At 43.5% G+C, this 18,536-nt stretch overlaps 1 protein-coding gene and 1 long non-coding RNA gene across 2 annotated transcripts in view; one reads left to right on the top strand and one right to left on the bottom strand.

Annotated features, from left to right (window-relative positions):
- LOC135114782 (uncharacterized) overlaps positions 1-5,859 on the bottom strand; it is a 51,117-nt gene extending 45,258 nt beyond the window's left edge. Inside the window, exon 1 of the long non-coding RNA XR_010275673.1 lies at positions 5,671-5,859. This is a non-coding gene — a long non-coding RNA (uncharacterized LOC135114782). The remainder of the gene's footprint in view (positions 1-5,670) is intronic.
- LOC135114781 (uncharacterized) overlaps positions 1-16,451 on the top strand; it is a 50,501-nt gene extending 34,050 nt beyond the window's left edge. Inside the window, exons 3-8 of the mRNA XM_064030853.1 lie at positions 8,280-8,497; positions 10,461-10,591; positions 11,068-11,197; positions 11,985-12,085; positions 13,761-13,908; positions 14,525-16,451. Of these exons, the coding sequence (XP_063886923.1) occupies positions 8,280-8,497; positions 10,461-10,591; positions 11,068-11,197; positions 11,985-12,085; positions 13,761-13,908; positions 14,525-14,965 (1,169 nt within the window). The 3' untranslated portion in view covers positions 14,966-16,451. The remainder of the gene's footprint in view (positions 1-8,279; positions 8,498-10,460; positions 10,592-11,067; positions 11,198-11,984; positions 12,086-13,760; positions 13,909-14,524) is intronic.
- The last annotated feature ends 2,085 nt before the right edge of the window (positions 16,452-18,536 follow it).

Here is an 18,536-nt window from a genome sequence, read left to right as displayed (position 1 = left end):
GACGAAGAAGAAGGAAAAGGAGAATGAGAATGAGGAGACTACCAAACCAAGCAGAGACAGAGGCGTGGGTAGCTTTCCAAGGCCCTTCTAACAACAATAACCTTCCTCCCACACCAAGGCTGCCGCGGGTGGATCCTGCAGATATCCGAAAAGGTCCTTACACCCGCGAGCTCCCGAGTTAATCAGGGCCTTCCGTGTCCCGGGGCCGCGCTGGGAAGGTGGGACGGGAGGGGATGCGAGGACAATATAAGGTCAAAGGGGTGAAGGTCGGAAGATATAAGGCACTGATATTAAGTCATTGTTAAGGGGGGAACCTATTAGAGCTGTGAAGTGTGTGGTTTTATTCTCCTCCTCCTCTTCCTTCTCTTCCTCCTCCTCCTCCGCTTTTTTCTTTTTTTTTTTTCATCCTTCTTTTTCTGCGGCCTTGTGTTGCTAAAGAAGTGAAATAGTGGTTTTCTTTTTGTTTCTTTAATCTCTCTCTCTCTCTCTCTCTCTCTCTCTCTCTCTCTCTCTCTCTCTCTCTCTCTCTCTCTCTCGTCTCTATCATTATTTTCTTTCTTTTACTTTGTTGTTTTTTTAGGTTAGATGAGACTGTCTCTGCTTTTACACTAATAACGAGGCGACAGTAGTAGTAGTAGTAGCAGTAGTAGTAGTAGTAGTAGTAGTAGTAGTAGTAGTAGTAGTAGTAGTAGTAGTAGTAGTAGTAGTATCATAACTTTGTGTACAGCTGAAACTTACAACACACACACACACACACACACACACACAGAGAGAGAGCCGCAAGAAAATTAATACCACCACCATCATCACCACTACCACCACCATCATCACCACCACCACCACCATCATCACCACCACCACCACTACCACCATCAGTAGCCTGAAGCCTCTTAAGCACTGGATAAAAACTTCTTATCACATCTTCATTAGACTTTCCCGTCACTCCAGTAATTGTGATGGCGTGGGAGGAGGAGGAGGAGGAGGAGGAGGAGGAGGAGGAGGAGGAGGAGGAGGAGGAGGAGGAGGAGGAGGAGGAGGAGGAGGAGGACAATGGAGGATTTAGAAAGATGATAGAAGCATAAAATCACAAAATCAGAGAGAGAGAGAGAGAGAGAGAGAGAGAGAGAGAGAGAGAGAGAGAGAGAGAGAGAGAGAGAGAGAGAGAGAGAGAGAGAGATAAAGACAAACAGAAACGGACAGAAACAGATTATCATTGTTCGTCACACACACACACACACACACACACACACACACACACACACACACACACGGGCAACTTTTCGTCAGGCTCTGTTACGCCCACTTGCCCATCACTGGCTCGCTCGGACACCTCCCAGGGGCGTCTCGGACCGTGTAATGGAGATCCTGGGGGCGTGAGGGGAACACCATGGTTGGGGACGTGAGGGGAAGAGAAGAGAAAAGGGGGAGAGGAGGAAGAGGAATGAGTGAGATACCAAGAAATGAGATGAGTCCCTTTTCTTTCTACGCCTTCTGCTCCTCCTTCAGACAGGTCTTCAGGCTATTAGTATCTGATCATTGGACTTTTTGAGAGCTGGGTGTTGCTAGTGCTCTTCGTCTCTTCAGTATCTTAACCTCCTCAATTATATCCTCCCCCCATGCGTGACTGCGAGGAGACATGGCCTGGGAATGGAGTCAGTTCCAATCGCAGTTCATAATGTAATATGTAGGTGCACGCGGGTCCCGAGGCGGTAGCAAACGCAAGTCTATTTGAGTCCCCCATCAAAGGTCTCCCGCTAGCCTACACGTCCTCCCACAGACGCACCAGTTTCCCGTTTTTTGTGACTCGTAACGGTGAGGCAATCAAGTTTTGCTCCCCCTCCTTCCCTCCTACCGCCCCTCCTACACACAACTGGTACAGACAGCCCCGACAGCCCTCAATGTCACCTCTCCCTCTCTCCCTCTCTCCTCTTCATCCCGTAAATCTTTGAGCTTCCAGTGTTTAATGTTAATAATTCAAAAGTCCCAAGTGTTTCAGTCCCTTGAGTTACTTTTTTATTGGGTTAAGTTAGGTTTAGATGGCTAACGTAAGTCTAGCAGAATTAAATTACGATTCCTGATTTTCTATTTGTTACTGTATTCTTTCCTCTCTATGGATGTTTGTACCGTATAACTGCATTTCTCTCCAGCATCCAGTTTTCCTTACCTCCCCTCCTTTCCTTGTCTCTCCTCTCTCCCTCCACCCTTCCTCGTCTCCCCTCCCTCCTTCTCTTCATTGCAAACTTCTTTCAGCATCCAGTCTCTCCCTCCTTACCTCCCTCACCTTCCACCCTCCTTGTCTATCCCTCTATCCCTCCATGTCTCTCTCTCCATCTCATCGTTCCAGCCCTTTATGCCAGTCTCCCTCTCCCTACTCTCCCTCCCGCCATGAGAATTCAGCTTTACACCCTTCCTCCCTTCCTCTCTCTCTCTCTCTCTCTCTCTCTCTCTCTCTCTCTCTCTCTCTCTCTCTCTCCCTAATCCCCCAAGGGAGAGGAGGGAGAGGAGCAAAGGCACAAATGCACTTAATATTTTTAATTAAGTTTTTTTTTCCGTTGAGAGAGAGAGAGAGAGAGAGAGAGAGAGAGAGAGAGAGAGAGAGAGAGAGAGAGAGAGAGAGAGAGAGAGAGAGAGAGAGAGACGTTTCATCCTTTCACTGAGGCGAAAGTGTAAGTCTTTATAAAAACTAACGCACGCACGCACACGCAAACACGAAAGGTCTTGTAGCACGTTAGCAAAATAAGGATTACACTCACTCTCTCTCTCTCTCTCTCCTCTCTCTCTCTCTCTCTCTCCTCTCTCTCTCTCTCTCTCTCTCTCTCTCTTCGGGGAAATATAGCTCATGGGAGTAATTTTCATAGCCCATTCAGTTTGCATTCAGCATCCAACATCCAGTAATATTACCGGCACTCTCTCTCACTCTCTCTCTCTCTCTCTCTCTCTCTCTCTTGGATAACTAACGTAAGCTTCACTCTTCCTTCCTCGGTTGTGGTGATAAAAATGTGAAGTGCTCCCGAGATTAATTAACCCAAGGCGGACACCGGGAGCGTAACTTTGCAACAGTTGCCAAAAAAGTTTATCATGTCAATTAACACAGCGTGGGGACAAAGGGCGGGCGATACAGCGTGCAGCCTATTACAGAAATACACTTTAATTACTTCTAATGACGCTACTTTCGCTCCACGTACTCAGCACTTCTGGATCAATAAAAAAGTTAATTATTTCACGGTGTCAACACAAAGTAGCAGACGAGGAGGGCTATGGAGTAATACTGCTTGGATGATGAATATTTTCTTTCTCCCTATTTAACCCAGCACTTCTCAATCACTAAAAATATCACGGGTTTCAATATAAACTAGAGGACGAGAAGGGCTATGGCATAATTGCTGCTTGATTTGTATATAATTTCTTGCCTTAATTCTTCTTAATGATCCTATTTTCGCCGCGTTTACTAACAGCCTTTCGATCAATACAAAGTTAACTGTTTCACGGTAGCAATATAAAATAACAGACAGGAAGAACTGAATAATTGTTGTTTCTTTTTCACTCCATTTCATCCCCTATTACTCTTAATGGCGTTACTTTCGCCGTACTTACCAAACACTAACAGGTCATTAATAACCTCATTCTTTCATGGACTCAATACAAATATGCTAACGTGAAGGACTACCGAATAATCAGTGTTTCTTTTTCACTCCAATTGTTTCCCTAATGACAATACTTCCGCTCTATTCACCAACATATTTGGATCATCAACCCTTTCACCGCCCTGGCCCCTCTTGTTAATTCAGAGCATTGTAAAAAAATATATATAAAATAATAAAATAGTTTACATGGATAGAGAAAAAGTGAGATTGGTTTTGTCTTTTCTAGGCCACAGAAGTCCTGAAGAGAGTCTATTACAATAAACAGAACTATTTAAAAGAGTGTAATACAATGATAAGTGTGTACAAACTTAAGAAATCAAGAGACTGTAATACAAAGGCGACAGAACTGTTTACGAGACTATAGTTTATATTGCGCTTAAAAATTTCCTATGTGAAGAATAAAATTGTCTAGCAGTTAAAAGATTAAAAAAAAAAAAAAAAAATCATTCACTAGTGGTACTGATATAGAACAGCTGACGGTAAAGACATTAATTATCTTACAGCCTATTCAAGCTTCTTTACTCGTTAATTCTAATACCAGTACTTTCGCCACTCTTGTCCAACACTGCCAGGTCACTAATATAATATATATATATATATATATATATATATATATATATATATATATATATATATATATATATATATATATATATATATATATATATATATATATATATATATATATATATATATATATATATATATAATCTCTCGTGGTATTGATATAAAACAGCTGACGGTAATGAGTTTGGCGTAATTATCTTATAGCCTATTCCAAGCCTCATCAATGAAATACCGTTCAATTACTTCTGTTCCCAGTACTTCCGCCGCAACACTGCCAGGTCATTAAAAACTTCAATCTTTCATGGTATCAGTTTCAGAGCGCTGGCGGCAAGGACTATAAAGTTATTGTTTTTTTTTTTTTATTCATGGCCGTGACGCAACGAATTATTGATAAGTTTGACATCACTGAAGGCTATTTTTTTTCTGCCCACTTTCACGGATGTATCTCTAGCTTAATTTAACCCTTCTACTGCGACACGAAACAATTAGCAGCACCAGAAGCAATGCGAGAAGTCTTTATAAGCATCCATACGAAAGTTAGCGATGAAAAGGAATACATTTTGCAATTTCTTCCCGGTTCAAAGATTGGATGTGGCTGTAAAACAAATAAAGATATCCCAGAGTGATTCATAATTAGGGAAAGGTATACCAAGTGGCAATCAAGGGTCAAGTGTTGTTAATATCAACCCTGACAAACTATCATACCACAGCACATTCTAACATACCTATCCATATGTCAACTACGATCACTACCACCCCTTAAACAGTATAACATCACGGAACATGACAAAACAATACATACAAACTTTGTAATTAGCATTACCGTACCAAACGTAACATGACCTAACGAGTCACAATCATTACCAACTCCATCCGCAGAGAGAGAGAGAGAGAGAGAGAGAGAGAGAGAGAGAGAGAGAGAGAGAGAGAGAGAGAGAGAGAGAGAGGCAAACGCACAAACAGCAGCAGGAAAAAAAATAAATAAATGGAGTGAAGAGCAAACATCCACTCCCTTCCCTTCCTCTTCACACTCACAAGCTATCATCATTACCAACACCACCCACTTGACCAAGACGCACCCGAATAGTGAGCCGGTGAAGGATGCGCGTGAGAAAATAAACAGCAACCATCTGAGTGGAAAATGCAAGCGAGAGCACCTTCCCTCCTCCTCCTTCACTGTCAGAGCCTCTTAACACTAACAGCGTGCACCTTCCTTGAGAGACACTTGAGTAATGAGGGAGTGAGACATTCATGAACACACAATAACCTGTACTTAAAAGCAGATACCCACTGACACCACCCAACATGCTTAAGGGACACCTGAGTAATAAGTAAGTGATAGGCATTTGTGGACATTACATATAACAGGTGTCTGAAAGGGAAAATTTATAGTGTTAACAGCAGGCACCCTCCCTCCCTCCGCCAGGTCCCTCTTCCCTCATAATTTACGTAAACTTACTTCATTCCTCCTGTCACAAGTTCCGCGGCTTCCCTACAGCTTCTGCAATTTCTGGAGATCATTCTGGGTTTCCTTATCGCCGGGAAAGTTTCGAAATGAGGGGAAGTGAGGCACAAATCACACGCAATCCCAGGACACTCAGGCAAACAAAGGCGACGATGAGGACACCTGACGGCCACTCCAGTACTTCGTTTCTTCGCGCGCTTTAGAAATTTTAACGGAGCACGGAGAGAGAGAGAGAGAGAGAGAGAGAGAGAGAGAGAGAGAGAGAGAGAGAGAGAGAGAGAAGTGGGATGTAGGAGAGGGATACTGAAAGAAATGGTTTATTATTTCATTATTCCCTCTTTTTAAGACTCCTCATAGTGCTAGAATAACCAAACAAGATAAAAAGTGTGCGCGATAGAGGATACTGAGGGCAATTGCTTGTTATTTCATTATTCTCTTCTCTTTGAGGCTCCTTGTTGTGTTAAAATGGCCAAAGAAAAGCATGTTGTATGATTTCCAGCTAGCTTGAGCTTCGTGTACACGTTTATAAATTAGCCTTGAAATAATACTGGAACACGAAAATAAGGATGTCAAATGATTTTTTTCTCACATTATTTTTCTTTCCTAACGAGTCCTAATACTGCCACAATGACCAAGGAAGGATAATGTAGCAAATTTCAAGCTAGTTTTGGCTCCGTAGTTTTTTTTTTTTTTATCTTATTATTACCATATGGTATATGAAAGAATGTTTGCCTGATGAAACTGCTCTCTCTCTCTCTCTCTCTCTCTCTCTCTCTCTCTCTCTCTCTCTCTCTCTCTCTCTCTCTCTCTCTCTCTCTCTCTCTCTCTCTCTTATGTCTACTAATAATGCAAGAATGTCACGAGAAAACCGTAGCATGATTCGGGAACTTACCTCCATAGCCTGAAACTTCGTCCACAGACTATCAGTGTAAAATATATGAGATGATGTATGCATCATGAAACTGCCTCACTTTTATTCATTACTTTCTTCTTTAAATGTCTCTTTAATAGCGCAAGAATGACGTGCAAAAATACTGTAGCATGATTTTTAAAGTCATCTGTCTCCATAGCCTCGATCATCGTATATACGAGTAATGGCATCGTACATGATGACCGGTGAATGTTTTGCTCCTTGTTGACATTATTATATATATATCATTCAGAGCCGCTGTGCATGGAGAAGGTTGTTTCTTAATCAGTGCAGCCTTTCTAAGTGGAGTGGGGCTTGAAGTAAGAGGTTTGAGAGTGGTGTATGTCAAGGGCCCAACTAAAAACTAAGTGTACGCAAATCACAAAGAAAAAAGTAAATTCATAAAAGATCATTAATTTATTGAACTGCTGTTATCACCAGTATCACTATCACAGGTATCATCTTCTTTATCATAATCGGTAGTAGTAGTAGTAGTAGTAGTAGTAGTAGTAGTAGTAGTAGTAGTAGTAGTAGTATAGACAATAAGTGCAGTTTATCATATAAATATATTATATGGTATGTAGAATAGACTGTTATTATTACTATTATTTTTATTGATGACTAGTAATAATAACTTTTTTCACCTTCCTTTTTATTTTCTTTATCTTTTCTTTTTTTCTTCCGTGTGATCAAGGCAAGGAAGGGTAGACATCACAATTCCTCCAGGGTATCATAATATCAGTATCACAAAATAACCAGTTAGACTGATAATGTTATGTAACCAGCAGGGCACGTCAGCAAAGGCAGTGAGGGGGACGAGGAAGAAGTGCGTGGGTGTTGAGGGGTGAAGTGGGCAGTCACGGAGTGCAGTCAGCTGACGGGGCCTTTCCTCTTATGTTTTCCTATTTGTATTTCACTGGTGCGGGTGGACGGCCAGACAGGCAGCCCTTGAGTCCGCCCTGGGAGTGTGTCAGCGAGAGGGAGAGAGAGCGAGCGCCGGGTCTTTTTCTTTTCTCTTCCGTTTTCTTGTTTCAGTTTGAGTCTCCCCTGCACTTATGATCTGCTGTTGTTATTTCAGGGTTGGGACGCCTTGTTCTCTGTCTCTCTTCTGTCGTTCTGTGCTGTCTTTTTTTTTGTGTGTGTGTGTTTTACTGTTATTTTGACTAGCATTTCTTTTCTTTTTTCCCCATTTCACTTTTTTTTATAGGGCACTGAATTTTTTTTTACTTTTTTTTTATTTTCCATGTCTCTCAGTGCCACCGTCCTCGTTCCCCCACGTTGTTGTTATTCTTTTAATTGCTATTTTACTTTATTCTCTAACGGTATTTCTCTTCTACTGTAGCTCCCCCTCTGTCTTTTTATTGTTCTCATTTTCTTTTTCTCCCTCTCGCTCTCAGTGTCATTTCTCGGTCTTCTCACGTTGCCCTTTCCCATCCGCGGCGTTATTGTTATTATGTATACTGTTGTATATATTGCACCTCTCTCTCTCTCTCTCTCTCTCTCTCTCTCTCTCTCTCTCTCTCTCTCTCTCTCTCTCCCTCTCTCTCTCATCGTCGTCCGTTTTTCTTCCGTTTTTACCTGTCATTCCTCACCTACTTGCCATTCTTTCTCATCATTCCTATTACTTACCATTACACCTCATTACTTAGCCTCCCTCCCTTACTTAACTACTTATTAACGCTGTTCCTCTTAGTTTCAGAATACATAACAGTAAATCATGATGATGATGACGACTCCATGGAGATTCAAGTCATGATGGACCAAAACGGGAGGCGTGTGACTCAGGTGTCGTTGAAAGGCTTCGAAAACTTTGAAGAGTGTCGTGCAATGAAGAAACACAACTACTACCTTCTCAGAATGAACGACAGTGGGAAAGGCTGCGGGTACAACAGATGTACGAACCTGGTGACGGTAAGTGGGAGACTGTTTGTTGTGTAATCTTAAATGTTTCAGGCTCTTATCACTGCCTACATTCTACAGGCTCATCTTATTTCGTTCACTTTTTAATTATATTTTCAAGTGTTTTTGTTTTTCTATTGGTTATGACAGGGATCTATTCTATTATGAGAGACATCTATTATGAGAGACTGAAAAGTTTAAGTATACAAGGGCGCGGAATTTGAAAGCTTAGCGATTAGTGTAGCTTGAGAAATGTATTATGGATCATGAGTGGATCTGTGATGGGTTTGACTAGGAACGAATGATGAGATTACAGTGAGTCTAGCTGAGAAACGTGAGCATAATGATGAGTCTGCAATGAGTTATGCTTCCTCATCCCTCGCATCCTTGAGTCCTAAGCCATCTTGGTCTCCCGGCAGCCTGAAGCAAGCCAAACACGCCTGAGGGATGCTGCAAATTGTCCCGCAGATTGATGTTACTTGTTCGTGGTGATGGTGGCGGTGATAATGGCGCTTCATGTCTCTGTCTTGGTTATGTTTTTTTTTTTTTTTTATTACACTCTCGTTAGCGGTGATAACAAGGCGTTCCTAAGGCTTGTTATGATAATGTGATATGTATCAAAGTACATTCTCTCTCTCTCTCTCTCTCTCTCTCTCTCTCTCTCTCTCTCTCTCTCTCTCTCTCTCTCTCTCTCTCTCTCTCTCTCTCTCTCCATATATCTAGATCTATATTTCTATCTCTATCTCTCTATCTATCTCTACCTATCTGTCTATCTCTAACTATCTGTCTCTATATCTCTATCTCTCTATCTCTATCTCTGTCTCTATCTGTCTGTTATCCCTTCAAATCTCCTCTCCATCTCTTTCTCTTTACCTACCTGCCATCTACACACACACACACACACACACACACACACACACACACATATAACGGAAATTATTCAGTCCTGGTTATCAATGTCCGGAAAAGATGGACAAAAAAATAATTCCACCATCAACAGTTGCTTTTTAGTCTGGCATGTAGAGCACCCGAGTAATGACATGTACCTACGTAAGGAGAGTAACTTATATACAGGAGGAGAAAAAAGACCTTCGCGAGTTTAGTGCACGTAGCTCGAAGTGGAAAGTACTTAAATTATATTTGGCTTTGATATTAGAGTGTATATTGAAACTATTATTGTCTATTAGTCTTTTTTTTTATATGTTTGTTCTCTTTTTTTATCTCTTTTCTTCCCTTTTCTCTTCATTTTTTGTTTTCTTCTCTTTTCTTTCCTTTTCTCTCCTTTCTTTACTCGTATATCATGCAAAGGTTTCAGTTCCATTTAGCCCATCTACTCGTGTCCTCCTCTTCTCTATGTTCTTCGTCAGTATTCCCATGCTGTTTTGTATTCATCGCCTCTTCTGTCACTCTTCCTTCAGTATTCTCATGATTAGCCCCTGTGCTGTTGTTGCTCTCTTCCTTCTCTTAGGTTTATAACAAGGGAGATGAGGGTTATAACAAGGGAGATGTAAGCAAAATTCTTAGGATCAGCAACCAGGGTAGAACAAGAAATAACGGGTTCAAGCTTGAAAAATTTAGGTTTAGGAAGGAGATAGGAAAAAATTGGTTCTCAAATAGAGTGGTAGATGAGTGGAACGGACTCAGTAATCATGTAGTTAGTGCTAGGACACTAGAGAGCTTTAAGAGAAGATTAGACAAGTTTATGGATGGGGATAGCAGATGGAAATAGGTAGGAGTGTTTCATACAGGGACTGCCACGTGTAAGCCTGGTCGCTTCTTGCAGCTTCCCTTATTTCTTATGTTCTTATGTTCTCTTCCTTCATCCGTATTCTTTTGCCTTTATGTGTCCTCCTTGTCCTACTCCGTCAGTGTCTTCACTACACTCACGTTGTCTTGTTCTCTTACCCCTTCTCTGCATTGTTTTCGTGTCCTCCTCCGTCAGTGTTCTCATGTCCTCTGTCTTTTCCTCCCACAGGGTAAGAAAACTTACAGTGCTAAGCTAATCATTAAATTCTCCACCGGCAACGATGAAGAGAAAAGTATTGTCTGCAGTTCTGGCGGTAAACAGAAGAGAGACGTCCTTCCCCCGGAGTTTATTGAGCCTGAGTAAGTTCCCCTCACCGCTCCCCACCCCCTTCCTTCTCTCTCTCTCTCTCTCTCTCTCTCTCTCTCTCTCTCTGACTGGTACTTATCTAGAAATCCTCATCTCATCGTTCTGTATTGCCATTATAGAAAAGTGTGTCTAACTACCCGTCTCCTTGCTCCGCCTCTCTCGTTAACATCCCCCCCCCCCCGACCTGTCCCGCCCATACGCTAATCCCTAACATGCCTTTCACACCTGCCTCATATCCGTGGGCACGATGGAATGGGGGGCAGCAGCAGTCCCATCATTCCCATGCCATACTGTGCAGTTTCCCCTCCACGTGAGATTTTTTTTTTTTTTTTCACGAGTCATCCCCCTTCCAGTCACACAAAGAAAACTGACGTCATTGCCCTCGAGTGGCCTTGAGAATCGCAGGCAATCACGGAGCTTGGGTACAATGCAACACAGTAGCTCATGTCAATTCCTCTCTCTCCCTCAGTTTCATCGAGATAACATCAGAGGTGTCCGGCACTGCTCCCATCCCGATCCTGAATGTGGGAGTGAGGCAGAACGGACAGCTGGTGGGTGGACAGATCAGCGTCCGGCCAGGCACGCCACTCACCATGGAGGTTAGTGAGCGGCGAGCGGTGTGGGTGAGGGACTGAGGCGAGTGAGGGCTTCTCTGCGCCGCGCCTCACCCCGACCCGCCCGACACTAAGCAGTAGTAACTCGTTTTATGCCGCGCTGTCTTTCGTCTCCGAGCGAGCGAGAGAACCTGTTCTCGGATGATGATGGATGATGATGGATGGATGGATGGGTGGGTGATGGTCCGTCCGTCCGTCCGTCCGTCCGGGTGTGTATGTGTGTGTGCGTGTTTGTGTGTGTGTGTGTGTTATTGTATTTCTGTACTTTTTTGTTTAATTTCCTCCTGCTTATCATTTTTATTGATTGTTAACGTATGTGCACCCACCCGTGTGTAATAAATAACAATAATAATAATAATAATAATAATAATAATAATGATAATAATAATAATAATAATAAATACAAGAAGTCAAAAAAAAAAAAAAACTGGTGATTATAATAAGTATTAGTCACATAGACTTTTAATAACTGTGTGCTCTGTGTACTATACATATGTATTAATTAGTTACCACCTGTTTGTATGCATGTCTGGCAGATATATAAATAACATCTTGATATACACATACAGTACATACATACATACATACATACATACATACATACATACAATTTAAAGTCTCAATGCAATATTAATTAAATAAAATCAATAGGGATGACAGATGGATATAAAGAGAGAGGCATGATTTATAAAGGGACTGCCACGTGGGGACCTTACTTAACCTTTTGCAGCTTCCCTTATGTCATCACCTTATAGACTCAATCCTTCCTCAGGTGTTCTTGGACGACGTCTCGGCAAAGATCTACGGGATCCTGATGCATAACATGGAGGTGACTGACATGGCCAACAAGCGGGAGACGATAATATTCAACGGGTGAGTGCGTCAGTGTGCCAGAGTGTGTGAGTGTGTGTGTTAGGAAGTGAGAATGTAGCACGAGACTGGAATTAGCGACCGAGAGGTGTGGCAGAGTGTATGTAGAAAGGGTGTTTAGTGTGTTGTGGGTGTTGGGTAAGTGAAAGCAAGGGGATTGATTAGTGAGTGAGACAGAGTTTGAGAGATTAGATAGACAAGTTACTGGGATCACCTAGGGCAGACGAGTAGATAGATAGGTAAGTGGCAGTTGTGGGAGGTGACTGTTGATGATGATAGTGGTAGTGACAGTGATGATGACAGTGATGGTGATGGTGGTGAGAGTAAAGGTGTAAGAGAGAACAGAAGGGCAAGCTAAACCAGGTGAACAAGTTAGTAAATACCACAGACAATGAAAGCCTGTGCTAAGAAATGCCAGCCGGGGGTTTGTCGACTGAGAGCTGACGTCGTGATACACAAGGACAAATGGCAGAGTTTAATAATGCAACGGGTGAAGCTGAAGTGACAATGAAATGCCACGCAACGACACAGGTACGCTGCAGACAGACACACCTGACACAAAATGGCAAGGTTATGTACCACGTGATGTAACATGTGCCTGTGTAGTTTGACGTACATATGTACATACATACATACATACATACATACATACATGCATACATACACCAGGCAGTTAATAGGTAGTAATTATTGTGTTGATTAAAACTGTGTGAATAATTAAAAGCATCGAGAGTATTATATAACCCTGATGTGTTTAATAATTCACATCAGTAATGAAAGATTAGAAGAAATTGGCAGGGGATGGTGAGAGTGACAGGGGATAGGAGGGGAGGACAACTGATGGGAGAAGCTGGTAGGGGCATGTGAAAGGGCGGAAAAGACTGGGAGGGATTGGTGAGGGTGGAATGGGATAGGACTGGATAGATGAGAAAGGGTGACAGGAGATGGATGGCAGGGGGATGAAAGGAAAAGGTAAGGGATAGTAACGTAGAGCAGCAGGGCTTGGCAGGGGCAGTAAGAGATTGAAAGTGACCTGCGAAGAATGGGATGGAGTGAGAGGATGTGAAGGAAAGACAGGAAATGGAAGAAGATAAGAGGAAAGAATACAGGTGATAGCAGGGAATGACAGAGGATGGCAGGGGTTACAAAAGTTTGCTATGTGGGTGACTTGTTCCTGTAATTCTTTGTGTGTGTGTGTGTGTGTGTGTGTGTGTGTGTGTGTGTGTGTGTGTGTGTTTATGAGTATGTCAGTTCGCCTTTCCCAGAATTATCAGCCGCTCATCACGTGCGTCCCCACACCTTGAACTTTAAAGAATAAAAAAAAAAGTCTAGTTATTACGAGATTTTCACAGCCAGGGAATGCAAAAGGAAATTTTCTCACTTTTTTTTCTTTAACCCAAAGGAGAGGATGCAGGTTCACCTCTGTGTGTGTGTGTGTGTGTGTGTGTGTGTGTGTGTGTGTGTGTGTGTGTGTGTGTGTGTGTGTGTGTGTGTGTGTGTGTGTGTGTGTGTGTGAAAAACTCGCACTAAATTTCACACATGATCGCAGATTTCATGGATAAAAAGAAAAGAAATAAAAAAAAAAATAAATAAAAAACATTACCTGAGCTTGACGTTCCCAGCATTACCTTCGTCACCTTGATTTCCTTCGTCACCTGATCACGAGTCACTCCCGCAGGTGCTCCGTGGACCCGATTCTCTTCGACAACTTCATCACAACAACCGGTGACACTGTGGCCGCCAAGTTCAGAGCCTTTAAGTTCCCTGAGACCAACTACGTCATGTTCCGAGGCACCGTGGACGTCTGCCTCGACAAGTGCCAGGGGGTGAGTGAACAATGCCATGGTGAACAGTATTATTGTTTGAGTCATTGTTCAGCTAAGCCTTTAATTGCTATGGGTTCTTTTAAGGTTGATTTAATTAGTTTTGGTGCAAGTTTTGGGTTTATTAAGCTTAGTGGAAGATTGCAAGTTTCTGGACTCTCTTAAGATTATTGTGACGGTTTGATGCAAGTTTCTTGGTTCTTTTAAGCTTGGTGAAATGCTCCGTTGAAAGTTTCTGGTCCACTTCGGCATAATTCCATATTCTGCTCTAAGTTTATGGATTCTCTCAAGCGTACACACCTTAAGATCATCTCCATGACACTATCTTCACTCTTAGATCGCATGAAACAACTTCGCCTTTTTCTAAATATAGATTATTGCAGTGAAGGTAACAACAGTTCCACAATAAGCAGGGTAGAGGGAAACATATTTAAGTACACATGCTCAAAAACTATTCGTAAGTCACTCGTTTTTGCCTCTTGATTGCGTGTAGTAACCTCTTTAAGCCGAAAACGAAGCAATAGATTATCGCAGTTAATAGCAGCTTCACAGAAAACGGAGAATAGAGTGGAGTTTAAGCGCGCTCTTAAACATCCCGGTAACCTCTGTTCACCCTCAGATCGCGTGCAGCAACGGCCAGGTCGGGTACGGGCGACGGCGACGAGGCATTGACGACCAGACTCCCGACCCCAACAAGATCTTCGAGGTGACAATGATGACCATACTGAAGATAGAGGAGCCACTCAACGACACCATGAGCCTGGAGAAGAGGCTGGCGGAGGAGGTGCAGAACCAAATGGCGGAGGAGTTGAAGACGATGGAGCTCGCACTGCAGGAGATGAAGGAGGAGAGGATGATGATGGAACAAGCTCTGCGGGAGGAGACAAACCCTTGGAGAAGACCTGCCGTTGTGTCTGTTATTGGGGAAGACCGAACCTCCATCCAGTCCAGCGAGAGGCGGGAGCCTGGCTACATCAACTACAGCAGTGCCGAGACTCTCAGCCAAAGTCTCCTGCTGCTGGGCGTGACTGCTGCCGCTCTGCTCGCTCTTCGTGTGTAATACTCCTCATCCTAGCAGGAGAAATGCTACATCTTGCCCTCCTGCTTTCATTCTTGGTCCTAGCGATGATTGGCAGTGCTATAAAACCTTCTTTCTCTGGTCCAGTGCGGCGAGGCGTCGTAAAGAAGTAAACAAGTATTCACGGACAAACTTTTCATATTCTAGATCTTGTGGTGAGGGATTGTCCTGCAGGTGTGTCCTTGCTCCCTCCACCTCTGCCGTTCTTGCTGTTACTGCTATCTTATTCTACACCAAGCTTCCCACACCTGCCTCTTCGCTGGGCAGCACACCACCACTTCCCAGCAGACACAAAGCCCGCGTGCCAGGCCGTCGTCTCTCAGACTGAGGATCTCACTGCATTTCGAACACGCGTCTCGGATTCTCTTGTCCCGAGCTGTGGGCCTCGAGGGTGAAGGGCGACTGTGTCTGTTCGTGGCAGCGATGCGTGATCTGCCCTGCGGCCTCCCCTCCTCTGTTCCCTTCCTTCTCTGGCTTTTAGAATTCTCGCCTCGCCTGTGCTCATCCCCTCGCCCCTGGCCATCCATTCCCCGCCGCCGCAGGTCCTCGCCGGTCGGCTTGGCTGCCTTGTTTTACTGCATTTCTTGGTTTTCCTTCACCGAGGATACGACTTCCTCGGGAAGGTCCCGCCATCTTGATATTGAACGAGCTTTAAAGTCTTCTTGTGCATCACTGGCATTTTCAATATAAGTTAAGTTAGTCCCGGTAACTCCCAATCCCTACATCCACCACCCCTCCCGCCCCCAACCCGGCCCGGACGCCATCTGATGTCCACTGGGCCACGAATGTCTTCCACCTTTATCAGCTTCAGAGTAATTGTTTCACGTCTCCAATTGTGTGCCACAATAGTTTATATAATTAATGGATTTTGTAAGTGTCATAGTTTTGTAAGTGCAATAAATCCCTATATCAGTTTTGTACATCAAATATGCATTATGGATTAACAAGGATGTTCACCGGACAACCCACAAAGTGTAGCTGTTGTAGACAATGACACGGAGCCTCTGGTGGACGCCCAGCGTACGGTCTGCAGCGTGCAGCACGCGGCCCTGGGCGGCCAGGCCTCCTCTCGCAGCTCTCAAGCAGACCTTCCGTCAGTGTGTTGTTTTAACTCGTAGGGTAAAGTGACTGGTGGTGGGAGGACACAGCCCTCTGTGTCCCGCCTGTGTGTTGCCTCTGCTCCTAATGTTCGCAGCCACGCACGCCACGCCGCCGCCGCCCCTCCACAGGCGTGTTTCGCCACCCCTGCGGGGCGTGGCAGCGCGAGTGGTGCTAGGCGGCGTCGTGGCCCAGACTTGTCAGTGGCACGGTCAGTTGTCAGTCAAGAATAGCTTGCAAACTGGCCTTGCCACACACGTCTTCCGTGCTGGCCTCGGCGCCGTAACAACAACTAACAAAGTGCTTGTACAGCTGTACAGTAGAATAATGTCACATAGTAACTTGATGTAAAATAAACTGTGATAGTTTCCTTGACCTTTTAATGGATACATGACATAAGGCTTTGGCAAGTAGGGCACCAGTAGGGCAGCTCTGATCCGCGGATCTGCCAAACCAATAACAAAGAACTAACAGGAACACGCTTCACTAAAAGATCCACAACACAACATACTCCTGCCAAATCATACTCAACGGGCCTTCTTATTAAAGCTTGGTCAGTTAAAGCTTCTTAGTAGTTAACAATTTTGCATGAAAAATAAATACTTAATTGACACTTACAAACCAAGAATACAGAACCATTAAACAGTCCCGCTGCAGGACACGCGGCGCGCACAACTAATAACAAACAACTCGCCCCTAACAGCCGCACAGGACATCCTCCATTCCTGTCCAACCCCGCACGTTTTTCTGCTCAAAGTGTAACATTACCCTCCAGTACACACACACACGCAAACACACACACACACACACACACACACACACACACACACAAGAACGTATCACTAATTAACCTATAGACACCTTGCCGTATACAAAACACCTGGATGCATTACTATTGCTCTCCTCCCAGCACAAACACAAGCACGTATGTACACCAGAGAAGCAAAGAGTCATATACAGCAACAGGAAAGTCTCAACAAAACAAAGAACTTAACACGACAAAACTAAAAAGGAGCAAATCCATCACACTTCTCCTTTCAAACTTAAATACACCAAAGAAGTGAGGTAAAGGTTGACATCACTCCCTGGAATGCATAAATACCTTAGAATAAACACTGTTCTATATACAAATTAATTCCATCTTGCTGTGACCTTCAGATCCACTGTGGAATCACACAATCAACAAAAGCAGGAATGTTGAAGTAAAATATAAGAAGGAATATCCATCTAGTGGTTTTCTTCCTCCGCTGAACTCAAGACTGACGTGATGTTATGACGCGAGACAATGGTGATAAAAGCTACCAACGTAACAATCAACAACAGAGGAAGAGAACTGCCGTAATACTGTCTTCACAGCTACCCAACAACAGCGCCGTCAATCGTTAAGTCAGTCACGCAACAAACAGGTGAATTAGAAAACGGACGATTACAAGAAGAGCAGAAATAGTTTTGTAGCCCTTGGCCAGTCACCTTGATACGAAAACAGTAAAGAAAAATAACTGAGTGCCATGGTTACGGTCAAGGGACGTGAAGGTTGCATTATTGTACACTGGCAACGTCCCCTGTGACAAAAGCCATGCATGCAATACGCTATAGGAATCTTTATCAACATCTATAACATACACAGGCAGCAATGGAACACCGCCTCGTATACTCAATTTCAAATCTCGAATGATAAATACTGTTGCAGGCCTGTATGCATTATATATTACGCCACTGGAATCCTTATCACTATTAACAACATATACAGATAGCAATGGCGAACACCGCTTTATATTTCAAATCTCAAATAACAAGTACAGTTTCAACCCTGCATGTATCAGCAATAGAGATAAGAGTAAGTATTTGTAAAGCGCACCGCATGCATAGTTTGGGACACAGTGTTGACCAAGGAGTGTAGAGGAACCCCTTGCTGCTGACGGGTGAGTTGCTGAAGTGCGATAATGCAACACTCCCCGCGACTCTTGACACCATCAGTACCAAACACCAGTCCACCTAACCACTCGTAGCCTTCACTGCCCGGCCAAGTCCTAGTTGTGTTGTTATGAGCACACCACACGTCTCCTATACAGTACTGAATCACGTCTAATGACACTTCTCACCTCTAATTACCTGAAGATACGTAGTTAGTGTCCTATACTGAACTCCTGCGACCGTACAGAAATAGAAAGCATATAATTATACCTTCGATACTTTCTGCTAATTACTTTTCCACCAGGAGATTACCTGGAGATTATTTTCTAGATCTATTTAGGAGATTCTGCAACTGTACACAAATAAGAAAAAGCATATGAGTATTTATACCTTCAATACCTCTCGTTAATGACCTTTTCACCTGTAATTACCTCAAGGTCATTATCCCCTAGGCCTATATAGGAAATTCGGCAACCATACATAAATAAAAGGGAATATTGATGCACCGTACCTTCAGCCTTCTGAGGTACTGAGCGTCTGA

This window comes from Scylla paramamosain, chromosome 28 (assembly GCF_035594125.1).
Source record: "Scylla paramamosain isolate STU-SP2022 chromosome 28, ASM3559412v1, whole genome shotgun sequence".
NCBI lineage: Eukaryota > Metazoa > Arthropoda > Malacostraca > Decapoda > Portunidae > Scylla > Scylla paramamosain.
The sequence above is the reverse complement of the archived record's forward strand: the minus strand, read 5'-3'. Positions and strand labels throughout refer to the sequence as shown.